Source organism: Terrapene carolina, unplaced genomic scaffold (genome assembly GCF_002925995.2).
Source record: "Terrapene carolina triunguis isolate 2854851 unplaced genomic scaffold, T_m_triunguis-2.0 Scaffold95, whole genome shotgun sequence".
Lineage (NCBI taxonomy): Eukaryota > Metazoa > Chordata > Testudines > Emydidae > Terrapene > Terrapene triunguis.
Window position 1 is genome coordinate 36,356,371 of NW_020664446.1, and position 27,897 is coordinate 36,384,267.

General features: G+C 40.9%; 1 protein-coding gene across 2 annotated transcripts in view; it reads left to right on the top strand.

The window, feature by feature from the left end:
* The window catches only part of PRKG1 (protein kinase cGMP-dependent 1), an 893,233-nt gene that overhangs the window by 702,388 nt on the left and 162,948 nt on the right, over positions 1-27,897 (top strand). For both annotated transcript variants that reach the window (XM_026650906.2, XM_026650905.2), the window contains exons 6-7: positions 10,490-10,567; positions 15,344-15,438. In XM_026650906.2, the coding sequence (XP_026506691.1) occupies positions 10,490-10,567; positions 15,344-15,438 (173 nt within the window). The remainder of the gene's footprint in view (positions 1-10,489; positions 10,568-15,343; positions 15,439-27,897) is intronic.

Sequence of the window (27,897 nt, forward strand, 5' to 3'; positions counted from 1 at the left end):
AATTGCAGACTGGACTAAATTATTTATATCAATGTTTTATAATTAAACCATAAGTTTCATAGCAGAAATTCAGACACACTCTTAACTATACTAACAATACTGACTGAACTCCACTATATTGAGGGTGATATGTAAAGCCGCCTTCTTGATTCTGCCTAACACATAGATGAAATCTGTGTTCAAAGATAGTAGCAGAGGATGACATCTTGTGGCAAAGGTGCTGAAAGCAAAAAGTTGCTCAGACTGGCTATAGTTCCCACATACTGAATTCTGTTCATTCTGTCTAGTACTTGCCTTCTATGAGGAGATAACTGGGTCTGTGGATGAGGGGAAAGCAGTGGACGTGTTATTCCTTGACTTTAGCAAAGCTTTTGATACGGTCTCCCACAGTATTCTTGCCGGCAAGTTAAAGAAGTATGGGCTGGATGAATGGACTATAAGGTGGATAGAAACCTGGCTAGATCGTCGGGCTCAACGGGTAGTGATCAGTGGCTCCATGTCTAGTTGGCAGCCAGTATCAAGCAGAGTGCACCAAGGGTCGGTCCTGGAGCTGGTTTTGTTCAATATCTTCATTAATGATCTGGAGGATGGCGTGGACTGCACCCTCAGCAAGTTTGCAGATGACACTAAACTGGGAGGAGTGGTAGATACGCTGGACAGTAGGGATAGGATACAGAGGGACCTAGACAAATTAGAGGATTGGGCCAAAAGAAATCTGATGAGGTTCAACAAGGACAAGTGCAGAGTCCTGCACTTAGGACGGAAGAATCCCATACACTGCTACAGACTAGGGACCGAATGACTAGGCAGCAGTTCTGCAGAAAAGAACCTAGGGGTTACAGTGGACAAGAAGCTGGATATGAGTCAACAGTGTGCCCTTGTTGCCAAGAAGGCTAACGGCATTTTGGGCTGTATAAGTAGGGGCATTGCCAGCAGATTGAGGGATGTGATTATTCCCCTCTATTCAACATTGGTGAGGTCTCATCTGGTGTACTGTGTCCAGTTTTGGGCCCCACGCTACAAGAAGGATGTGGAAAAATTGGAAAGAGTCCAGCAGAGGGCAACAAAAATGATTAGGGGGTTGGAGCACATGACTTATGAGGAGAGGCTGAGAGAACTGGGATTGTATAGTCTGCAGAAGAGAGGAATGGGGGGGGCGAGATTTGATAGCTGCTTTCAACTACCTGAAAGTGGGTTCCAAAGAGGATGGATCTAGACTGTTCTCAGTGGTATCAGATGACAGAACAAGGAGCAATGGTCTCAAGTTGCAGTGCGGGAGGTTTAGGTTGGATATTAGGAAAAACTTTTTCACCAGGAGGGTGGTGAAGCACTGGAATGGGTTACCTAGGGAGGTGGTGGAATCTCCTTCCTTGGAGGTTTTTAAGGTCAGGCTTGACAAAGCCCTGGCTGGGATGATTTAGTTGGGGATTGGTCCTGCTTTGAGCAGGGGGTTGGACTAGTTGACCTCCTGAGGTCCCTTCCAACCCTGATATTCTATGATTCTACTGTTAAGTTGTTATAATATCCTCTGAAACCAAGAATCTCTTACCAGAGGAAGACATTTTACATTCTTTTAATAAGATAATGGTAAAAAGGCTAAATAAACATCTGACATTAGATAGAGCTCACTGGTCTTTGGGGATGTTTCCTAGCATGCAGTGTAGTTATTTCTAACAAGCCAATTAAATTTGCAAAACTGTTCATTTACTTAAAATGAAGCTATTGTGTCATCACCCATTAAGATTTAAGCGGAAAAGGCTTGTGCTCATGCCAATGTAAAATGTTTCCAAAAGTTTCCATATATTGATAAAAAATGATGAAAGTGAGCTCTTGGACACTGATCTTGAAAACACTTATATAAAGCAGTAGCTACCGTTATCTAATAGTGTTTGCAGGATCAGGGCCGTGAGGTTTATGTGGATAATAGTTGACTGAGGCAAATAGTAAGAATTAAAGTACTAACTAATTTATCTAATATGGAATTTGAAAGGAAGAGAGAGATGGAGATAGAGCGTCCAACTCTCAAATGGTGTAAATTGATGGAGCTATGATGACTTACTACAGTTGAGAAACTGGTCAAGAGACTTTAAAACAGCTAATGACTGGATTGGATTAACATGCTCATTTTACTTTTCCTCCTAAGAGGCCTGATTCAAAGCCTACTAAAATCAACTGAAAAATCTTCCAATTGACTTCAATGGGCTTTGGAAAGGTCCCTAATGAATGGGAATCTGAGGTTTTTGTAATATATTCATAATATTTATTATATTCAGATGATATTTTTGTTCATTTGCCTCATAAAAATATGCTTTGAATATGGAACTTTTCTAAAGAATGTTCAGTCATTGAGAAAAGTTATTAATGTATTTTTTTTCTTTCTGATCTGTTTCTTTTTGTAAATGTAATTCTCTAATTTACTCAGTCACTTTTAGGTTTGAGACTCATTGAAAAATGTTCAGGGACCTTGAAAGTCAAAGCTGTGTTCATAGCTTCTCTCTCTCCCTCTTGTGAATATGAAAAATATTAGTTATGTGCTTACAAATATCACAGCTTCAGGGTCAACTGCACCTTTGACGCTCCCCCTCAAGCCCCACCCCCCACAGTTTTCCTCTGGGACACCCTCTTAAGATTTCTGGCTGCCACCCGTCAATTCTCTTGGGCAGAGATTTATGTCTCTCACCCTCCAGATCAAGAGTTTAGGCTTGCAGTCCCACTGCACCTCACTTTGGTTTCCTCAGCTGGTCTGACAGGGGTTCAGCACCTGTGATTAACCTCTCTCCAGGGACTATAACAACATACACCAGTTACCCACCAGCCTTCACAAAGTAAACTGCATTAATTCTTAAGATAAAAGCATTACAGAGAAAACATTTATAAAAAATGAAATAACTTATACACATGCTAAAAGCTTGCCAGAGTTCACCTCAACTCCAGGCCAGGGCTCTGGTAGATGAGAGTCTTTCAAACCCCACAACTGGGCTTGCCCACTTGGTTACAAGTACGTGTCAGTTTTCAGAACAGGAACAAGAACCCTGACTGTCCAGTTCACTTGTTTCTTTATACAGCTTGGACCCTTGAGCTCCAGTCTTCAGGAACAGCTATTCACCAGTTAAAGGTCCTCTCTTCAGGGCATAGTTTCAAAAGTCAGGTTTTTTGCATAACTGGAGTTGTGGAATTCACATTAACCACTTCCCAGGGATTCTCCCACTCAATAGCAATTGTCCCAGAAGTCCAAGTTGGTATGACACATCTCAGTATAATGTCTTGAACTTCTTACACTTCCCAGGACTCACATCTGTCACAACAGGATTCAAGCGATGGACCCTACACTACTTAAAATAAAAAACCACTAACATTATAGGAGGAATCCAAAGAAGCTGAAAACTTCACTCTTTGGAGACTTTAAAGACCTTTTTCATTGTACATAAAGGGGAAAAAAATCAAACAATGATCAAACTTATTGGTCACTTTATTAGGAAGAAACATATTGTCTAATGTTTCTGTTTCTTCTTCTTTACGTATTTGTACACATGGATCTCATTCTTGGTATGCATGCATCCCATGCTCAGGAGATCAGAACTTTTTAACCAGCAGTGTCCATTAGGATTAAGATTGCATTTTGCGTGACTCACGCTACCACTTCCAATGGCATAAAGGGCAGAGCGACCATAACTGTCACCATTCAGTTCCTTTTTACCACCTGGGACAGTGAGACTGAACAGCCTCAGTGTCCTCTTAGCTACTGTAGACTCTCATTATATAGTTGTTAGTGTAGTTACTGTACTTACTTTCTTTTATTTCTTATATTTTTTTCTACCCTGTTGCTGCATGAGCATACGTGCGCACACATACACACACACACAAATGCATAAAGGTAGTGTTAGGCTTCTGTTAGCTAGCTGCCCCAGTACTGGGGCAATCAACCCTAGGGAGTGAATCAAAATGTCCAGGTTTTAAAACTTGCGCATCATGTGACATGACTATCCCCTTGAATGATGGACACATCAGGTGTATTTTTTTGCCTAGGGGAGGGTCATATCCCTCCCCCCCTGTGTACAGTTTGTAAATATTTTTCAAAACACACAGAGAAAGCCAGCAAGGCACGTTTAAAACTGTTCCTGATGGAAAAGCCCATGAGAAGAGTATCTCTTAAGGGAAGAAACTCCTGTTCCTTCTTCAAAACTTCACTTATTTCAGAGGCTTCAGACAAGGATTCTTGGTGTTGAAGGAACTTGGCAGTTGAGGTTGCTCTACCCTTTATATCCTTGGGAGAGGTAGTGTGAGAGTATGTAATGGCTATGGCCTCAATGGACACTGCTGATTAAAAGACTCTGATCTCCTGTGCTTGGGATGCAGGAGCTCAAAGAGCAGGGTCTACATGTGCACAACATCTTTAAGAGCCACAATTACTTTAATATAACTCTTCTACTGTCCACTGGGATAATCACACTTCTGCTTTAACTTCTTCTGTGTTGGGCTAAATTCTACCACTCGTGTACTGCCGGCCCCAGGTATTCCACTGAACCATCAGACCAATTTCTGTGGCAAAACACACTAAGTTATGTAGCAGTGTTAATTTATTCTATCTCCATGAGATAACCTTCATCTCTATTGTCCCATGCTTACAAAAACACACATTTGTGGTTCTTGGTATGTAAAATTAGTCCATTATTATTTTCAGCAATGACTAATTTCAACTTTTTGCTGTTTTCTTCAGATGACTTGTCTCCATGGGCCTCAACCATCACATGATTGTCTAGGTTGCCCAGCTAGGGAAGGGGAAGCTTGTAGCTAACTTCAGTGGCTCATCTCCCCAGCTATCTGGGCCTTGGTCATAGGTGCTGACTCCATGAGTGCTCCGGAGCTGGAGCACCCACGGGGAAAAATCAGTGAGTGCTCTGCACCCACTGGCAGCCAAGCTCCCCTCAACCTCACCCCACCTTACCTCATCCCTCCCCGACCACGCTGCATCCCTGCTCCTCGGCCTACCTCCCAGCACTTCCCGCCACCAAACAGCTGTTTGGTGGTGCTTAGGACTTTCCAGGAGGGACGGGGAATGAGCAGGGATGCAGCGCGCTCAGGGGAGGAGGCGGAGAAGAGGCGGGGCGGGGACTTGGGGGAAGGGGGTCAAATGGGGGCGGGGCGAGGGCGGTGCAGGGCCGGGGCCAAGGGCGGGAGTGGGGTCGAGCACCCACCGGGAACAGTGGAAGTCGGCGTCTATGGCCTTGGCTGCTGTACTGTTCTCCAGAGATCCTACCTTAACAGCCTACATTCCTAATTTCTCCTGCTCCCTGGCTAAACTGGATTCCAGTGCTGACTCCCTCCTACCTAGCTTCCAGAAGTAGTGCATCACGCGTAATCCAATTAACTTTCTCTGTGTGGAAAGAAGGGATATCATCTGCCTCCAGAGCACTATGGCCTCTTTCCCTAGACTCTCTATAGAGCACTCTGTGACACTGGATTCCTTAGAGTTAGGAAGCGACAGGAACATACAAAGCTGGAGGTGGAGAGCGAGTGTTCACACATTGAGTGGGAGAAGTGTTGAGTGAATGCATATACTCTCTATAGTTTGGCCTCATAGAAATAATGTGGGAAAATACATAAATCCTGGACTTGATCCTCCAAACTCTTAGTCATACAAGTAACGCTTGATCTCACAAGTAGTTCCATTTGTCACTGGGACTACTTCAGGATTAAAGGTTATTTGCATGACTAAGGGTTTGCAGAAATTGGCCCATGTTGTTAAAAACAGTTTTTATGTATTTACTTCCTATGTCCTGCTTTAATAACATTTTAAAATTCATTTTCTGATCAATGTGTGTCTTGGAGTCTTCTCCCTCCTAGGAGATATACCTTAATCTCCTAAGTAACACTCAGATTTCATAAAAATATACACAAGAGGGGGAATTAGCTCTCTTCACCACCTTGGGTGTGCCCTCTGAAAAATACAATTGTTGATATACTGCTACTGTGTGATCCAATTTTCTTGTCTAAGTGCAGAGTACTCTTTTCTGGAGTAAGGCAGGGTCTGGAAATCAAAAACTTTGGAGTTCTAATCCTGACTGGTGGTGATTCTCTTTGTGGTCTTGGACAATCAGATAACCATTATGCTTCAATTTTCAAACCATAAAATGTTGATAATAATACTTATTTACATACCTCATACTGGTGTTTTGGGGATTGTTTACTTAATGCGTGTAATGGGCTTTGAGATAAGAGAGAATTCTATAAATGCTGAATGTTTGTTTATTTTTAAAGGCACCCTTTCCAAATAGACTGTCTCTAAAAATTTTACTAGAGAAAACTCCTTACAAATTAGGTCCTTTAGTGCAAGTGTAGACAAAGAACAATCCTAGCAGAAATGTCAGGTGGCTACGTCTCTTACCTGCTTAGCTGGTGACTAGGACGTGACATTAAACCTCATTAAACCTGCTTGTTCTCCTTCCTCTTTTTTAGTTCAGTTTTAATTCAGACTTCATTGCTTCTACATGTGTTACCATTAAAACTTTCAGAACTTTATTTTCATACTTTTTCATTCAAAATATTATTTCTATACTGTCTGTGGGTTGGTTTACTGTAGATGAAACTGAAACGCGAATGGTAATGATAACACATATGAACCAGCTATAAAAAGTGTTTTGTTGGTTAATTCAAGTCATGTTGAATAATACTCCCATATACATGTGAGCAAATATTACCATCTTTAACTTGCCTCACAAATAAAAAGGGCTAGAAAGATCATTATTTGTTCTATTCTTTATATAGCATTATAGGGGAGCTTGGCACTTCGCAGAGATTCTTGCACCAAGGAGCATACAGTCTAAATAAATGGAAACAGTAAAATTAAAAAGATGAAGAATGAGAATGAGTTGATTATTGATAGAAAGTGGGAAATTCTGAGAAAGAGTTAGCGGATTCTTGTATAGTATAGTGTGAAAAAGACATGGAGTCAAGAGTGAGAGAAGACAAAAGAAATTATAGGGAGAGCATAGGTCTGGAGAGAGCTTGCAGATAGAAACATGGGATGAGATTAAGCAGCATGAATGCTATGTAGAAGCATAAGGTTGTAAACAACAAGATTGAAACTGATGTGGAAAGATATAGGAGGCCAGTGAATGATGGAATTCAGTGAGGAGTCAATGATCAGGATGCAGAGAGCAAGAGCTACAGTGGCCTAGAGACTGAAATGCTTCGAAGGTTGCAAAGAAAGATGATATAGTAAAGAAGGCAAGAGACAGTTATGTTTCAGCAGATGGGAGAGAAAGAAAGGGAGATTTTAGAGAGCCTGAAGAGACAGGATTTGGTGAAAGCCTGAATGTGGGGGTAATTAATTGGGAGGAGTCAAATATGACATCTAGCTTGTGAGTCTTGATAATGGGGAGGTTGATGCAGAAGCAGTGTGTCCTAGTGAATAGAGTTAATAGAGGATTAGGACTCAGAAGTTCTGGGTTCTATGTCCAGCTCTGCCACTGGCCTCCTGGGTGACCTTGGATAATTCACTTCACTGTTCTGTGCCTTTGTTTCCCCCATCTGTAAAATGGGAGTAATGATACTGACCTCTTTTGTGGGGCATTTTGAAATTTATGGATGAAAACACTATGTAACAGCTAGGCATCATTATTATTAATAATAATATATTATTATTTATTTTGTTTATTAAAAAGGAGTGAAACAAAAGAGCTTGTGAGGAAAGTTTAAGTTTAGCTTTTGTCACATTGAGTTTAAGGTGTTTGTCAGACTTCTATGATGCACTCAGAATGGCAAGAAGAGATTGGACAGATGACAGAGAGCATAAAAACAGTGAGATTTGTTGACAATAAGGAGATAAGAGAGGGAGCATAGGAGTTTGAAGGTATATGATCAATAGACAGTTGAAGGATTAAAGGCAGATAGGAGGATCACAATAAATAGGAAACATTAGGATTAAATGCAATTGTTCAGTACCCTCTGTGCTACTAGAATGTCACCTGAGCATTGCTCAGCAGAGAGATATTTCTTTGAGGCAAGTAAAAAGCTTTTTTAGAAAAAATCAATCTGCTTACATGTTTAGATGTCCTGTGATTGTTCATCCCAATCACCTTTCACCACCACCTTTCAATTTCAAAGGCTAAGGAAAAGTCACATCTCTCTTGGTGCTTTTGTTTAAGTCTTTCTGTTAATAGATTTAACAGGGATCCAGTGCACCAGTTGCATTGTGATGATTAGCTTCCCAACCAGAAGTTCTGGAAACTTTCTGCCCAACATTTTCAGTGACTAGTGATATTCCTCAATTTTTGGGTGCCTGCCTTGAGGAACCATGAAGGGGTTAGATTTTCAGAGAATAGTGCTCAGCACTTACTAAAATTGGCCCCTTCAAGGGTTTCAGGTTGTTCATGCAAAACTTTATGAACTCAAAATCTCCATTTCAAGTCATTCCTGTGTCAGGGACCGAGAGTGCCTGAGTTTGTTCTTGCAGAGTTTCATGGATTCCACTAGAACATTGTTGCTCTTCCAACTTTACCATATGGGGGAGCAAGAAGGGAGTTCAGCTCCCAAATCCAGAGGCTCACGAGCAGGGCCGGCACCAGGCACCCAAGCTGGTGCTTGGGGCGGCACCTGGAGGGGGGGCGGCGCGGCGCTCTGGCCACCGCGGGGATAGCCGAGCCCCAGCCGGGGCTCGCCACCCTCTCGCCGCCCTGCCCCCGGCGCTCTGGCCGCCGGGGTGGGGGGAGAGCCGAGCCCCCGCCGGGGCTCGCGGCCCTGCCCCCGGCGCTCCGGCCACCCTCCCCTCCGGCCGCTCCCCCTCCCCCCCCCCGGCTCTGGCCGGAGGCTTTTTTGCCTGGGGCGGCAAAAAAGCCAGAACCGGCCCTGCTCACGAGAGACTCATCAGAAGCCAGGGCCTTCTGAGCAGCATCCAGAGTCATGGTTCCATGGACTTTCCCTTCCTGAAGAGTCATGAGAATTATTCAGCATTGGTAACTCAGCAGAAAGTAATGTCCCTTTGATTATATTTTTTCTTTAGATTGTAACGGATATTTAGAAACTGGAGTTACCTTCTGATGCTAAAATTTTCAGTTTTCTCTAACATTTTTGTCATGATCAATCAATGCAAACATTGTACATACCGCTGCAGACTCAAACTAATTGCTTTTTAGGAATAAAATATCTTTGTCAATTGAGTTATTGTTTAATTAGACACAAATACTTGTCTCTACTACCACAGAGCTATTTCACTTTATATTTACTAGCTCCTAAATCAAGTGCTTCTACAACAAAGATTTTTTTTCCAGCTATATTCAGTATTTTACATGAATCCTAAAATATCCGTTTTCATGGTAGAGTGTTGTTACCTGAGTTCAAGGGAGACCAAAAGACTGAGGGTGAAAATGATAGATCAACAAACTGATTTGGAAAAAATAAGGATAGTTCCAAACATCAGCCCATTCTGAAGGTTGAAATTACTTCAAATAAATTCCTTCATCTTGAGTCAAGGTCTTTTCCGCCTAAACTTCTGCTGATATACTACTTTGAGAACACAGCAGATCTGGCAGTCTTTGCTGGGACTTGCTGCAGTCTTCAAATAACACATTCACTAGACCTTACTTGTTTTAAAGGTTCATATTGCAATCTGGGGGAGCACAAGAGGTCTGAATACAGCAGTCAGTACTGCATTCACCACAAAAGCCTGATAAGGCCACCACCATTTATTTAACCTGTTAGAAATCTAGGTCAAAATTTTAGGTGGGATACTGTAACTTGACAAACCTCTGCATTTGCCTGTTATTGATCTGCAGTCAATTGGTGCTACTGTCACCCAACACCTCTGAAAATCATACCAGTTATTTAGAAGTCTAAATATGGATTTAGGGACTTAACTTGGAACATATTGGATTTTATTTATTGGTCTAAATTCTCCCCTGGTATTATTACATTGATTGGTATAATACAAGGAATTTCATCTAGCCCATGTTTTGACACTCACTCCGACTGGATAGGACAGAATATTAGCAGTGATTTTTTCTATAAACCAGGGTCAACAAATCCAGACTAATAAATAATAAAACTGATTTTAAGTAAAAATAACTGCGAAATAAAGCTATTGATAACAAGAGTATAAAATAAGATGAGCACCACAAACACAAATAAAAATATTTGGAAAAGGACCACTGTTACAAGCAGTTTATTACCATAGTTTTGGTTTGTACTGGATGCTCTGCTGAAAAAGTCCAGTGTCTTGTTCAATTAGGATACATGGATTGAGGACCTGAGGATAAGGCACCCTGACAAAAACTGGCACTAACAAAATAATAAGAAAAATGGGCAAGACAAAATGATTTCTTTTTCACTGTTATATTTCTTGACATAGGGTAATTCTTAATTCATGACAGATGTCAGGCTTGGATAAAACTCACTCAGGCTTACTGCCTCCCTAAGAGTTATCTTGTGAAACTGCTGGACTGCAAACTGAGTGACAGTCTGATTTCTTTTGTTCTTGTTAATTTTTCCACAGACACACTATGAAAATGGAGAGTACATTATCAGGCAAGGGGCTCGAGGGGACACTTTCTTTATAATCAGCAAAGGAAAGGTAAGTTGTTGTCACCCCTTTCAAAGCAAATGTCATGTACAATGATGGTGTAACTCTGGGAATGCAGTGTAAATCAATCCTTTTCTTGCAGGGCCCCAAAGGTTACAACATTTCACATTTAATTAAATGTCTTGGCACAGTTGGGGAGAATAACCATAAGTAAAAAATCCACACACACCCCCCAAAGGCAGATCTCACACACTGTTTTACACATACTCACAATGAACACTTTTTGGTTCATGAAAACAGTTGTTAAGCCACCTTGGTTACATGACTAGCAAGATCAAGACTTTCTTTACAGCATTTCTAGTATAGACATAACCTAAGACTGCCAACATGGGTGCCAGTTATGTTGGTAGGTCTTGTAACATGGATAGATGCCTTCTAAGAATGAGACATAACAACTGCTATTGAGTTACATTTAGTCAGTGTGAAGTTGGGCTAGATTTGATCCAGAAATACATATTTTATCCCTTGCTCTAAATATAATTATTATTTATTATTTGTATTGCTATAGCACCTATATGTATACATCATAGATAGACAGAACCAATAAACACTGACTGAACACTTATTTTTTTGTTAAGATTTAAATCATTGGGACCCACAGAACTGCTAGCTGTCTTTTTGAACTAAAATAAAATATATTGTACCATATTTCTATTGAGCATTTACTAAATGTGGTGCCTGCTTTGATGCCTTAGCCTCTACTCAGCAAGCTACAAGGGGGAAAATGCTTTAAACCTCTATCGGATGCATGCATCCGATGAAGTGGGGTTTAGCCCACGAAAGCTTATGCTCAAATAAATTTGTTAGTCTCTAAGGTGCCACAAGTACTCCTTGTTCTTTTTGCTGATACAGACTAACACGGCTACCACTCTGAAACCTTAAACCTCTTTGTTTTCCTTCACAATCTTAATAGCTTTAGACAGTCCTTTTTTGCCAGTTGAAAATTCCATTTTATTTGGTGTTAAGCTAGGCAAACACATTGCTTCTTACCACAGCAGGATGCAGATGTTCAAGGGAATACACTGCAATTTCCCGCTGCAGAGAATACATACTGAAAAACAGATAAAACTAAACAATAGAGGACAGATAAATTGGTTGGGTCAATCCAACCTTCTATTTACAGTTCTTATATTTGCGAAAAGCCACAGGTTAATACAGGCAATTTATTATGAAAGGCAACACAAAAAGCCCAGATATTGGGGAAGGAAAGAGAGAGTTGTTTAGTTAGTTCTGACGTGACTGCCACACATGCAGGGATGTCTTCTGAGAGAGCGTGTGACATTGCCAGCTCACAAGTACTGAAGCTAGTACTCTGTCTTGCTCACTCTCTCTCTGTCTCTGTAACCAATATTTATCAAACAGCTGAAGTCAAATGTTCCCTAGAAGGAAAAAAAGCTGTGCGTATTTTCTATGTGAATAAGTCAATCATTGGCAGGTTTTCTAAATGTAGTATATTATGGGGTATGCATTTATTATGAGGCCTCAGAAAGTTCCTTCATGTTATCCCCCACCTCCTTCTCCTATCCACCCCTCCCCCCCCCGCTGCCCACTCACCCCCCTCCACCATATCTCTCATGATACCCTCAAGCTTTTCCAGCTTCTTCTGATCAGGAGTAACTGATCCCATCATAATCTTTTCCTTACCTCTATGAAGAAGGAAAACCATGACACAAATGATCCCCACATGAACATTCCTCTCCAGACACAGTGGCCTAATCTGTATCATCCTGTACTCGAAACAGGCTGCACCCCATCCTCTGTACTCGGAAGAGTTCTTAGGTCCCTGATTGACAGATTTACCAGTCAGTGTGCAAAACAGACTGATATTTCTGTGCAGCCAATTGTCAAGGTCTGCCACTAACAGCAACGCCAGACTGTTATGGTGGTACAGTGATATCTACATTGGGTCTAAATGTTTGTTTGGCAGACTCCCTTTTCCCTTTATTGCTTATTCCCATGTTGACTCTGTGGCCGCCAAGGCAGTTGAAATAAAACAATGCTTGTTGAAATTTGCCTCAGGTCCTTGACCAGAGACTTGAGATGGAGGCTGTTACAGGAATTCCCACTGTGCCCTTTTTAACTAGAAGTGTGCACATCCACCCCACTACTACAGATTTCCAGGGAGGACTGTGGTGAAAGGTGATGGATGGCAGAAACTGGAGATCAGTAAATTTAATAAATAAATGCCTTTGGCAAGTATATGAAATCTCTGCTGTACATGGGAACAGTGCCATGACAACACAGCATGGGCCTGAGTTCCCAGAACTCGGTGCCAGAACCCTGGCACTAAACCAGTTAAATACGATGGATTGTAGTATATGGCCGTGCCTTTCACAAATGGGGCCACGCAACATCCCAAATTGAACCCTGGGTCAGACAGTTAAATAAACCAAACAAGGATCTGACTGCAGCCCACGTGCCTGGGCTTGTACATGCTGCATGCAATTAATTGGTTTGAATATTATCAGAGAACCATTAGTTGTAAAGCTGTTTCCAGTTTCTGGTATTCATATAGCTCAGTGTGTCCAGCAGTGATATCTTGGGCAAAACCTGGCAGAACTGAACAAGAAAGGTCCTAAAAATTCCTTAATCCTGCCAGCCTATCTCCTCTCACAAATTACTCCTTTGGTCTCTCAGGGTATATCTATACTGCAATTAGAAACCTGCTAGCTGACTCTGGTTCGCAGGGCTTGGGCTAAGGGGCTGTTTAATTGCAGTGTAGATGTCCGGGCTCAGGCTGGAGCCCCGCCGCTAGGATCCTGCAAGGTGAATAAATTGTTTACTATCAATAGTTTGCACTTTTCTGCTCACCACATGCTGATAGTCTGGCACTGTTTAGTGCTCAGTCAGTAGAGTGAGATTGTGTGCCATGCTGTGCTGTAGCATGCCATTTTTCCTGTAAAAATCAATGTCACAAATTTAACAGATGCATTATTGGTGCCATATTATCTGGTGATTAATGTGTATCATCACTTTAAACTGTGTGGCAGCCCTGTAATCCCTTGGCATTTCTTTTCTAGGCCACACAGAGGATCACAGAGAAACAGATTAAAACGTATTGAGACTTTTTTTACTTACTCAGTTTTTTTTCCATCTGCTACAAACAGTTTTATCCAGTCTGTTACACTTTCCCTATCCTCATCTGATCTTTGATGACTCACTGCAAAAGTTTATTGTAGGCTGCTCATTAATGACTCAAAACGACTGTGTTGAGCATCCATAACAAGAGACAGTAGAAGGTAGAGGAAATGATTTTTTTAGGTTTTCACAACAAAATTAAACTAGAAGCTTTCCATATCCCACAAGTCAGAACTAAATTAAACTGTTTGAAATCCCCAAATGCTTTGTGAATTTGCATATGCAAAACCTGAGATTTTCACACAATGAAAGTGGGATTTGCAAATTTGATCTAAGGGTGAAATGTTGCCATTTTCCTCTGCCTGCTAAATTTATTGCACTGGATGTTGCACTTAGGCCAGCATCCTTTCAATCTGCCCATTTTAAAACATTCAGAGTTGAACTTAGTTAAGTCTAGGTTCAAAGAAAAGAATTGCCTCTCATATGAGGGTCATATACATCCCAGATCTACCCATCACCTTTTCAAGGGGCTTCTGAATTTTTGGTGGACTAATGGAGTGCTCTGTATCATCCTTAATACTAGTGGTATATCCAGGAAGGATTCGCCTTGCAGTGGTTGCTAGGAGTTTACCAATTTATCATGGAGAGACAACAAGCTACAGGAAACCAGGTTTCTTATTACCTTAATGCAAAGTAGAATGGTCTTCAGAAGAGCAATTAGAAGATGTTAGAAGAAAAAATTGAAAGAATTAGGTCCTCTAGTGCTGGAACTCCATCTCCAATGGATGTGAATACTTCCAACCATTGTGTTTTGCCCATATTTGTTTTAAATCTGTGCCTACAGCAGGCTCACACTACGCATCATTTTTCAGATGGGCTGGAAATCAACTTTTCATCTGCAAAACCTCCTTTTCTTTTACACAGCCAAAAGAAAAAAATGTCAAGGCACAGCTGCAGACTGCCATTTTTCATTCATTAAATAGGCAAAGGTGGTTAAAGGCTGTTAAGCCACATTTGCAGTTTTTAATTTTATTATATTGCTTTTTATTTTCATTTTTTTAATCAAACATACATGGAAGTTCTTTATTTCTGCTCCAGCTAGCATTTGGGGTCCATAACCATGTCCTTTCATTGCATTCAGTGATTGAAAGAAGGAGGGTCTTCATTCTGTAATATTCTCTCTTCATTTCAGCTTGTAGACTTTTTTCCTGGTTAATGAATGTTGCAGAACAAAATAACCTAAAACTCTGTAAAAAGAAGCCCACATAGTAAGTCCATCTTGTAAGGAGATTTGACCTCCAGTTCTACAGTTGACTCCATACAAACAGACCCCTGCGCTCACACAGTCAATTGCAGGATTGGGGCCTCAAATGCTGAAATAAATGAGAGGACACGATTCATATTAGTATTTTCAAGAACGATACATACCCCAATAAAAAGTAATTATACATTTCCATGAATGGCCTAAGAGGCTTGTATGGGGAACTGGCCATAGTAGTATGCTTGATTACACCGAGTTAAAATGGTGATTGGCAAGGCTCTAAGGAAGGTCAGGATACAGGCATTATCAAGTTAACCAGATAGGAACCAATCAGGGCATTAATTGAAAATGCCGTAAGATGATTCATACATTCCCAAATTAGTAGACTTTATTCATAAAACATTGTTGTTTTTTTTTCTTTTCCACAGGTAAATGTTACTCGTGAAGATTCACCTAGCGAAGAGCCAATCTTTCTCCGCACTTTAGGGAAAGGAGATTGGTTTGGAGAAAAAGCACTTCAGGGGTAAGTACTACAAATTATATAGCTGTTTAACTGTGATTCACTGCAGATAGGGATTCTGGAATAGATTATTGGGGTCTTGCAGCTAGAAGATAGAGCTGAAATCTAAGCAATCTTGCTCAGTCATTATCCTGGAGGCACTGGTAGCCAGTCTGTAGTGAACTTTGGTTGCATTGGAATTTGGCCTTAAATTGGTAATAAAATCCCAGTTTTGTACTTAAATGTCTGAATATAGACCTCAATTTGGGTCTGATAAGCTTTTCTTATTTTTAAAATTTCCCACCTTGTGATATGTTTCATGTTTTGGGTGAACACATAACAGATGGTTTCCTGTAAAGTGGTGGTGTGCGCACTTGAGCAACCTAGACTGTTTTTAATGAAGTGTTTTGTTTGAGGGTTATAACTATGCTTGGAGGAAACTTAAAGATGTAAATAACAGTCCACCATACATGTTATACGTCTACCATATAATATTTAGTCCAGCCATGAGTGCAGGGGACTGGACTAGATGACCTCTCGAGGTCCCTTCCAGTCCTATGATTCTATGTTAATATTAAATAAGAGTATAAAAGTGTAATACTCCATTTCTTCAATGGTGTTCCAAAGGTACATAGGAAAGGCAATGTAGAAACTTTTTATAGGGTTAGATGTACAGTATAACATGCAGGGATTTAGTTGCATGACTCCTATTAATGCTAGTGGGCACCATACAGCTAAATCTCCCATTCTTAAAATGGGGGCGGAATAGCTCAGTGGTTTGAGCATTGGCCTGCTAAACCCAGGGTTGTGAGTTCAATCCTTGAGGGGGGCATTTGGGGATTTAGTTGAGGATTGGTTCTGCTTTGAGCAGGGGGTTGGACTAGATGACCTCCTGAGGTCCCTTCCAACCATGATATTCTATAAACTCTATGGAAACCTTTCTCATACTGTAATTTCCACATTCAGTCATTCACAAACCAGTTTTCCTCAAAAGAGCCAGATTTTGTGGCACTTCTGACATCTAGAGAGAACTGGCCAACATTATTACCCATCTCAAGTGTACAAAACTCATGAGTCAGAGGCAGGCCCACCAAAATCACGAGATCAGCTTAAAAACTATGAGCTTTTTTAAATAATAAATTTGAGGTTATTTTAATTTGCCTTCTGAGTTTCTAACCTTTATGGTATACTTGAGCAATATATCCAAGCTTTTCTCTGTAGCCATGAGAGCTAGAATTTATTTTTTTTACTGAAAACTGAAATTCTCAGAAAATCACATGACTCCAGGAGCTTGGGTTTCAAGAAAAACAAGTCTTGCAATAAAATTTGGAGAGTTGGCAACATTGGGCCAAATAAGTCTGGAAACAAACAGGTCTGAGAAATAGAAGGGGGCTCGTTATGCACCTCCTCAAACAACTTCTAAAAATACGACTACCCCAGGGTTTAGGTTCTTATTTTTCAATAATGCATTTAAAAACATATATTCAAAAACAGCTGTGTTTGTTAGCTGCCTTAGACTAAAATGAATTAATTCACAATAGGTATTTAAACAATTTTTATATTTTAAAATATTCAATATAAAATGGCTTTGATCTTCTGAAATTAACCTGAAATCTTGCTATAATTGGTATTGTATTTTCAGTTTATAGAGGTAGGATAATACCCAGATGCTTTTTGAATGAAAGTGTACATATCTGAGATACTGCAGGCCCAGTTTACTAGTAAACTCAATAATGCTGTAGCTAGACTTAAATTTGATAGTTTGGAAGTATATCTGCCGCTAGATAAATCACTGACAAATATTTATATATATGATAAATGTTTAGATATCACTGACATTTCTATGAAATGTATTTGTGAATATAAGTTTAATAAAGATAGATATAGACAAGCAGTACATATTTTCTTTTCAAATTTTCTTTGCACCTAGTTAGCAGTTAAAGATAATTTTTCAAAGCTTTCTTTGGAATTTTTAGTCATGTGACCACCCATTGACTTCAATTGGAATTGTTCAACAATAACTCCATCCAACGCTGTGAAAATTTACCCCACAGTGATAATGTGTCAAAAATAAAAACTAAGGTTCATGTGTAATTTCATTCGCATTTTATCCAGTTACAACTAATAGCAATAGGGAACATTTTACTGTATCAGCAATGCTGAATAGTTGCAGTCTTCATTACGCATACTGCTGCAGAGAAGGAATTTGGATAACAAGTATTTTGTATGATACACTGGAAATACTTATGCTGACGTGCAAGTCCTGTGATGACATGCATTATCCTATTTTTCTAGCCAGTACATGATACACTTTATTTCCCATTACACTATCCCATTCACAATAATAGAAACAAAACAAGTCACAAAATTACCATAGCCATATTTTTTACAGTAATAGTTAAACTTCCCAACACATTTGCCTTTCAGTTTCTTGTCTAATTAAGTCTGAGTTGACAATATATACTGTAGAACTAGAAATAGTCACTGTAAATTAATTTTTGCTGTATTTCACAGGTAAATTAATTTTTGACATTTTTTTAATATTGATTATTTCTAGCAACAGGCAGGTGGCAGGACTCATCTACATAGTCCAGCAGGGAGCATGAAAATAATGTAATGCAATTTTGTGGCCAACATCTATTGCACTTAAACAGCTCTATAGTAGCTTATACATTCTGTTGTGCTCTTTCTGTACCATCCCAATGGGAAATAATATCAGCAGCTGAATTCTAGCATTTTCCAAAAGTGTGAGATACAAGGGATTCTAATCTGTAGTGTAGATACACTAGTACAGTGGTTTTCAACCTTTTGGGGCTCAGGACCCATTTGTAAATGTTTATGGCCTGTCACAACTCAGTAAATAGTCTTGGGGTGGAGGCCCTGGGGCAGAACTATAAGTAGGCATTTTAACTCCTGGGGCAAGCAAGCATATTTTGCCCCACCCCCGACCAGAGGTGACATGGGGGGAGAGGCACATGGGTCATGTGTGCCCAATTTTTTAGTTGTGCCCCCCAACCCAGACAGCCTGGGTGGCCTGCTGAGATGCATCAGACGGTGGAGGTGGTGCTCCCTTACCAAGCCCCCACTTCTGGCATCACCTGCCTGAGCGACCCATGCTCTTGTGCTGTGAGGCTGGCTGGGCTTGGCTCTCCGCCCCAGGCATTGCAAACTCCAGGGTTGCAGCGCCGCTCAGGTTCACCCCTGCCTCCATCACTGGACCAAATTTATGTAAGTGGAGTTGTGACCTGACTCATGAGATTGCAGTGCCACTCACTCAAATTTGGCCTATCCAGACTCCAAACCTGAGTGGCTCTGGGACCCCAGAGATTGCAGGGAGTCAAGCCCAGCCAGGCCTTTGGTACAGGAGCCAGAAGTGCTGCCATGTGACCCTTGAAACAGTCTGGTGACCCAATTTTGGGACCCAACCATCTGGTTGAGAACCTCTGCACTAGTGTACGCCTTTCAGAAATCCAGTGTCAGTGTTTCTAGATTATGGTGTTCATTAAACCCATCTTCCTTGTTCCCCCTCTTTCCCTTCCTCCTGAAAGCTTCAAAATGTTATCTCACAGAAGCTCTCAGCTCTTATTGACTAAGGATCCCAACAGTCACTTCCAGACTCTCATATGCCATGTGGCAATGTAACAGCCTGCCAAGTCATTAATAACCATTGATAACTGGTACAGAACCTTGGCAGTACATTTTTGTAATTCTCAGCAGATTGGACAAATATCATTATTCCATAAGCTATGTGAGTACAGCGTAACAGCCTATTACAATTAACACCTGTGAATCAAAATATCCAGTTGTACTCTTCCTTTTTGCTGCTCTGTCATTTCTGTAGATTATCTGAGACTCCTAAATTAGGGATTTTTAACCACCTTTGACATCATTAGCATATTTTTTATGCTGCTCTTCTTTGGAACTTGCCAAATAATGCCCCTTAAAATATACAACTTCATCCTTTAATTTTCCATGTATTTTTTTTAAAAGGGGTTGGCAGTCAATGAAAGGATAGAGAAACAATGAAGGAAGGAAAACTGTCCTTAATTTTAACATTCCAGTGAAATCATGTAAAAAGAAGTGTTTTTTCCATTTAAATCTTTGATGTGGATGGAGGGAGAATTGTGAGGAGATGCCCTTCTTCTGGGTAGACAAGGAAGGACGTGGTACTCGATTTGTTTAGCCAGGCATTTTGAGCCTGACAGACTTTCCCCATTCCTGAAATTTCCTATGTTGTGAATTTTAGTTAAAGTTTCTGTATTGCCAACTTGCATTATTTTTAATGTAAGTCTGACAATATTTGAATGTTTCTATTATTTATCTATTTATTTGTATTACTGTAGTGCCAAGGAGTACTAGTCATGGACCAGGATCCTATTCTGCTAGGTGTTGTACAAAGACAGGAAAAAAAGGCAGAACAAAAAGACAGCCTCTGCCTCAAGGAGCTAACAACTATAAGACCAGAGACAACAGATGGAGGTGTACAAGTAAACACTAACAATATTGCTCAACGTGATAGGCAGTGGTCTCTGCACACCAACCAGACTAAACATTGTTAAGTTTTTTTGTAGACATCACAGTAAAGGAGAGTGTTAAGGAGGGATTTCAAGATAGTTGATGAGGTAACTTTGCAGATGTTTATGGGGAATGCCTCCCAACTGTGTTGGGCAGCATGGGAGAAAGCACAACGTTTGTTTGAAAATTTAACAAGTAGGCAGAGGAGACTGGCATCATGGGTTAAATGGAGGTGGACATAAAAACTTTGATAGTGAATTAGAGACGATAGATAGTGTGGGGATTGACTTTGAAAGTCCTTGAAAGTGAAATAAGCATCTAAAGTTTGATGTGATAGAGAAGGGTGAGCCAGTGGAGGGATTCAACAGTCACTTCCAGACTCTCATATGTGTGTGATCACAGACGGTGGGTGAACCCCTGCTTTGGGGAGCCAAGCCCACTGGCCATGCCTCTTTCGTCTGAGGCCCTGTCCACCGTACGCTGGAGACCCAAACCCCCCCATAACAGAAGGAGCCCTGAGGCCCGCCCCGCGACTGGAAGAGCCCCAGCCTGCCTACCCCAGCCATGCCACAATCATTCCGGGATACAAAATATATCGGAAGGACAGAACGGGTTGTGCAGGGGGCAGAGTGGCACTATATGTGAAAGAAAATGTAGAATCAAATGAAGTAAAAATCTTAAGTGAATCCACATGTTCCATAGAATCTCTATGGATAGTAATTTCATGCTCTAATAAGAATATAACATTAGGGATCTATTATCGACCACCTGACCAGGTTAGTGATAGTGATGATGAAATGCTAAGGAAAATTAGAGAGGCTATCAAAATTAAGAACTCAATAATAGTGGGGGATTTCAATTATCCCCATATTGACTGGGAACATGTCACCTCAGGACAAAATGCAGAGACAAAATTTCTTGATACTTTAAATGACTGCTTCTTGGAGCAGCTGGTACGGGAACCCACAAGGGGAGAAGCAACTCTCGATTTAGTCCTGAGTGGAGCGCAGGAACTGGTCCAAGAGGTAACTATAACAGGACTGCTTGGAAATAGTGACCATAATATAATAACATTTAACATCCCTGTGGAGGGAAGAACATCTCAACAGCCCAACACTGTTGCATTTAATTTCAAAAAGGGGAACTATGCAAAAATGAGGGGGTTAGTTAAACAGAAATTAAAAGGTACAGTGACTAAAGTGAAATCTCTGCAAGCTGCATGGACGCTTTTTAAAGACACCATAATAGAGGCCCAACTTAAATGTATACCCCAAATTAAGAAACACTGTAAAAGAACTAAAAAAGAGCCACTGTGGCTTAACAACCATGTAAAGGAAGCAGTGAGAGATAAAAAGGCATCTTTTAAAAAGTGGAAGTCAAATCCTAGTGAGGTAAATAGAAAGGAGCATAAACACTGCCAAATTAAGTGTAAAAATGTAATAAGAAAAGCCAAAGAGGAGTTTGAAGAATGGCTAGCCAAAAACTCCAAAGGTAATAACAAAATGTTTTTTAAGTTCATCAGAAGCAGGAAGTCTGCTAAACAACCAGTGGGGCCCCTGGATGATCGAGATACAAAAGGAGCGCTTAAAGATGATAAAGTCATTGCGGAGAAACTAAACGAATTCTTTGCTTCAGTCTTCACAGCTGAGGATGTTAGGGAGATTCCCAAACCTGAACTGGCTTTTGTAGGTGACAAATCTGAGGAACTGTCACAGATTGAAGTGTCACTAGAGGAGGTTTTGGAATTAATTGATAAACTTAACATTTACAAGTCACCGGGACCAGATGACATTCACCCAAGAGTTCTGAAAGAACTCAAATGTGAAGTTGCGGAACTATTAACTAGGGTTTGTAACCTGTCCTTTAAATCGGCTTCTGTACTCAATGACTGGAAGATAGCTAATGTAACGCCAATATTTAGAAAGGGCTCTAGAGGTGATCCTGGCAATTACAGACAGGTAAGTCTAACGTCAGTACCAGGCAAATTAGTTGAAACAATAGTAAAGAATAAAATTGTCAGACACCTAGAAGAACATAAATTGTTGGGCAAAAGTCAACATGGTTTCTTAAAGGGAAATTGTGTCTTACTAATCTATTAGAGTTCTTTGAAGGGGTCAACAAACATGTGGACAAGGGGGATCCAGTGGACATAGTGTACTTAGATTTCCAGAAAACCTTTGACAAGGTCCCTCACCAAAGGCTCTTACGTAAACTAAGTTGTCATGGGATAAAAGGGAAGGTCCTTTCATGGATTGAGAACTGGTTAAAAGACAGGGAACAAAGGGTAGGAATAAATGGTAAATTCTCAGAATGGAGAGGGGTAACTAGTGGAGTTCCCCAAGGGTCTGTCCTAGGACCAATCCTATTCAACTTATTCATAAATGATCTGGAGAAAGGGGTAAAAAGTGAGGTGGCAAAGTTTGCAGATGATACTAAAGTGCTCAAGATAGTTAGGACCAAAGCAGACTGTGAAGAACTTCAAAAAGATCTCACAAAACTAAGTGATTGGGCAACAAAATGGAAAATGAAATTTAATGTGGATAAATGTAAAGTAATGCACATTGGAAAAAATAACCCCAACTATACATACAATATGATGGGGGCTAATTTAGCTACAACGAATCAGGAAAAAGATCTTAGAGTCATTGTGGATAGTTCTCTGAAGACGTACACGCAGTGTGCAGAGGCGGTCAAAATAGCAAACAGGATGTTAGGGATCATTAAAAAGGGGATAGAGAATAAGACTGAGAATATATTATTGCCCTTATATAAATCAATGGTACGCCCAAATCTTGAATACTGCGTACAGATGTGCTCTCCTCATCTCAAAAAAGATATAATGGCACTAGAAAAGGTTCAGAGAAGGGCAACTAAAATGACTAGGGGTTTGGAACGGGTCCCATATGAGGAGATATTAAAGAGGCTAGCACTTTTCAGCTTGGAAAAGAGGAGACTCAGGGGGGATATGATAGAGGTATATAAAATCATGAGTGATGTGGAGAAAGTAGATAAGGAAAAGTTATTTACTTATTCCCATAATACAAGAACTAGGGGCCACCAAATGAAATTAATGGGCAGCAGGTTTAAAACAAATAAAAGGAAGTTGTTCTTCACACAGAGCACAGTCAACTTGTGGAACTCCTTGTCTGAGGAGGTTGTGAAGGCTAGGACTATAACAGCGTGTAAAAGAGAACTGGATAAATTCATGGAGATTAAGTCCATTAATGGCTATTAGCCAGGATGGGTAAGGAATGGTGTCCCTAGCCTCTGTTTGTCAGAGGGTGGAGATGGATGGCAGGAGAGAGATCACTTGATCATTACCTGTTAGGTTCACTCCCTCTGGGGCACCTGGCATTGTCCACTGTCGGTAGACAGGATACTGGGCTAGCTGGACCTTTGGTCTGACCCAGTACGGCCGTTCTTATGTTCTTATGTTCCTCCCCCATCCGTGCCGGGCTGAGCCACCAGCCATTCCGGCTGAGCTGCCAGCCGCCCCCAGCCACATCAGGCTGAGCTGCCGGGCCGGCCCCGGCCACGCCGCCCCCCTCACCGAGCTGCTGGCCGGGCCAAGCCCCCAGCCCCACCAAGTGCCAGGCCAAGCCGCCCGCTACCCCGAGCACTGGGCCAGGCACAGCCACGGTGGGGCGGGCTGCTCCTGGCCAGCCCCAGCACATGGAGTCACCTCACTCCCCCACCAGACCCTTCTGCCCACTGTTGGCTCACCGTCTTCCCTCCTCACTCCCTCGCCCCCGAGGAGGAGGGACCGGGCAAGTAGCAGCAGGCAGGCAGACAGCAGTAGCAGCAGAAGCGGCCTCGGGGAAGGAGCAGGGGCAGGGCCACCACAGCCCTGGTGTCCGGCAGCGGGTCAGTGGCAGCCACACCAGGGAAGGCTCAGCCTTTGCTGGCCTATTATACCTGACGTCCATGGGTGTGATATTGCCAAAGTAACAGGGTAGGAAAATGATCTTTGCAGCAGCATTCTAAGTGGATATGGGTGGGGGGAAATTGCATTTGTCAAGGCCAGAGAGCAGGATGTTGCAGTAATTGAGACACAGGCTAATGAGTGCTTAAATGAGAGTTTTAGCTGTATAGATGGATAAGAAAGGCCATATCTCAGAGATCTTATGCAGAAAGAATTGGCAAGATTTAGCCTGGATGTCAGGACCTAGCGGGAGAGATCCTAGTGAAAGTCAAAGTTTTTAATTCTCATTAATTGCTGATTTATGCCTTTAATCTCACAAAGCTTTGCCCTTCTCCAAAATGGCCACCAATTCCCATTTCTGCCAATGGAACTGAAGCCACAGCCTTGGAAGGCTGGATGCCATATCTGTTTAAACCTTTTCAGGTGAAAGTGAGGCTGCCCCAGCAAACTGGTGAAGTTTGTGTTATGTAGGGCTTGCATTTAGGCCTCTCAAAGCAGGTTCTTACGGTAATACCTGTGCTCATGTTGAAATAGGGTGACCAGATGTCCCTATTTTATACAGTCCCGATATTTGGGTTTTTTTCTTCTATAGGCGACCCCCCACCCCCGTCCCGATTTTTCACACTTGCTGTCTGGTCACCCTATGTTGAAACCATATCTTTTTGGATCTAAATTTTTTAAAGTATGTTCTTTGTGTATTTGTGTGAAAAGTAACAGGCCAAATCCTAAAGTCAATGGCAAAATCCTACTGAGGTTTAAGAGCAGGCACATTATCTCAAACTACTGCTTTCTAGCAAATACAGTTTATCACTGATGGGGAAAACTCACTTTCTGAAGTATCAGGGGGTAGCCATGTTAGTCTGTATCCACAAAAACAAGAAGGAGTCCGGTGGCACCTTAACGACTAACGGATTTATATGGGCATAAGCTTTCGTGGGTAAAAAACCTCACTTCTTCAGATGCACTTCTTCACTTTCTGAACCTTTCTGAAGACGTTCTAGAATACATTGAAACACCGTTAAATAAAGAATTAGAAACCTGATACTCAGAGGTGCTGAGCATCTGCATATCCCATTGATTCATGAGGAGTTTTGGGTACTCAAGATTTCTCAAAATCAGGCCATACATACAAACTTTAATTTTTGCTATCCAATAATCTGAGCATTGTATTAAAGAGTGTCCTTTCTGTTTCTTCATACTAGAAACACAGAATATGTATGTTATGGTAGTCATTAGTGTGATTGTGTGTTTTATTCATTTGTGATGCTATTTCTTATTAAAAAAAAAAGATTATGGCATTTTTCACTACAGTTGCTATTTCAGTATTAACTGTTATTCCCAATCTAAAGCAGTTGCATTTACTCTCAAATTCACAACAATAAGCAAATGTTTCTAGGAATAGGAAAATAATGCTGGTGCTCTAAACCAAAAACAGGAATCGTAACCACTACTCACCAAAATAGAAAAGAATTTTTATTTGAGACATAGGGCCGCAGCTGCTAGTATAAACTGGGAATAAAATACAGCCATAAAACTACAGCTCCTATTCTTTGCTTATTAAAAGAATTATTAAATTACTGATTGTTATTGGTCTGATCAACACATACCTTAGAGGAACAAAATAAATAAATAGATTATGTGGATTTAACTTTTAAAAACAGGCGCAATGTTTTCAACTATATCTTTGAGATAGTAAGATGAAAATTGCAGCTTGTTCTAATGTTTCCATCAATAATGTTCAGTGGATTGCATGTTCTCTGTATATATATATATCTTCCTACTGTATTTTCCACTGCATGCATCTGATGAAGTGCATTTTAGCCCACGAAAGCTTATGCCCAAATAAATTTGTTAGTTTCTAAGGTGCCACAAGTACTCCTCGTTCTTTTTCCTTTGAATGGAGTATATTTTATGCTGTTACCCCACGAGATAGCTAGTTCTATGTGACCGAGGTATATATTGCTGATGTTAAAAAAAAAAAGGTTTACTAAAACAAAATGTTACTCATGAAGAAACATAGTTTGTTCATTTGTCCATCTAATCTTTCTTTGAAATGAATGTATCCGGTTTTCACTTCTGTGTTTCCATTACAGCTTTATCTTCTTCAATTATGTTGGTGTTTATAAATCCATTCAAATATATATTTTTCTGCAAATAATTTTTGTGGTTTAGTTAAATTACAATGAAATATATTTTTAAATTTAGTGGATTCCAAACATAATATAGCACAATGATGACCCTTTGAGGAGACTAGTTTTGGCAAATCTTTAAGACATTCTATGTGGAAGGCTCCTTGCACAAGTCTTTTACGTATGTAAAGGGTTGGGTGATAAACCATATCTGCTCATCACTGCACCACTTGGAAGCTCAAGGTTAAGGCAGGGAGCTCTGGGAAATAGTATCCTCTCTGATGTGTTTTCCCTTCCACTAAGAGCAAAATATGTATTTTCTAAATCCAGATTTAGGAAAACAAAACATGCATGCACGCACACAGAGAGATATATGCACTCACACATGTTAGATTTGTAGTTAATGCAATGAACTGGGACTCAGCAGATCTGGGTTCAGTTCCTGGCTCTGCCACAAGCTTCATGTGTGGTCTTGTACTTAAGCTTTCCCTCAGTTGTCTGTCTTTCTCCTACATCTTGTCTGGCTTGTCTATTTGGATTGTAAACTCTTCAGAGCAATGACTATCTCTTACTAAGTGTTTGTATGGAGCCTAGCACAGTGAGGCCTCTATCTTGGTTGATGTTTGTAGATATTACCATAATATAAATAGTAATAATAATTAATACTTTTTCTACCGTTCTAGATCATAGAATCATAGAATATCAGGGTTGGAAGGGACTTCACGAGGTCATCTAGTACAACCCCCTGCTCAAAGCAGGACCAATTCCCAACTAAATCATCCCAGCCAGGGCTTTGTCAAGCCTGACCTTAAAAACCTCCAAGGAAGGAGATTCCACCACCTCCCTAGGTAACCCATTCCAGTGCTTCACCACCCTCCTAGTGAAAAAGTTTTTCCTAATATCCAACCTAAACCTCCCCCGCTGCAACTTGAGACCATTACTCCTTGTTCTGTCATCAGGTACCACTGAGAACAGTCTAGATCCATCCTCTTTGGAACCCCCTTTCAGATAGTTGAAAGCAGCTATCAAATCCCCCCCTCATTCTTCTCTTCTGCAGACTAAACAATCCCAGTTCCCTCAGCCTCTCCTCATAAGTCATGTGTTCCAGCCCGCTAATCATTTTTGTTGCCCTCTGCTGGACTCTTTCCAATTTTTCCACATCCTTCTTGTAGTGTGGGGCCCAAAACTGGACACAGTACTCCAGATGAGGCCTCACCAATGCCGAATAGAGGGGAATGATCACGTCCCTTGATCTGCTGGCAATGCCCCTACTTATACAGCCCAAAATGCCATTAGCCTTCTTGGCAACAAGGGCGCACTGTTGACTCATATCCAGCTTCTCGTCCACTGTAACCCCTAGGTCCTTTTCTGCAGAACTGCTTCCTAGCCATTTGGTCCCTAGTCTGTAACCATGAATGGGATTCTTCTGTCCTAAGTGCAGGACTCTGCACTTGTCCTTGTTGAACCTCATCAGGTTTCTTTTGACCCAATCCTCTAATTTGTCTAGATCAGTTAAACTGGGTTTTGATGTATCTTTTTTTGTACTCGGGATTTGCTTTTGTCTTTTTGAAGGAGGGGGCTGGGCCAGGGAACTTGCATTAGTTGTGTGACATTTTGATGTGTGTGGTGGAAAAGGTCATTTTATGAATGAATATTTTCTTTTGCTAATTGAATAAGGTTGACTTACTCTGTCATCTTACAGACCATTTGAATAGTGAATGTGTTTGTTCTGTCTTTTGTAAGATGTATCTTATAGGGGTATCTTCCGTTTTCAAGAGAACTTTTACTGATTTCCATGTATATCTCCCAATCTCCTGCTTAGTTATTCTGCTACTAATCTTAAGATTAAGAGTCTTAAGGTTCTTGGGGGAATGAGGATAATCAATGGGACACAGTAATACCAAGGTACAAAATATA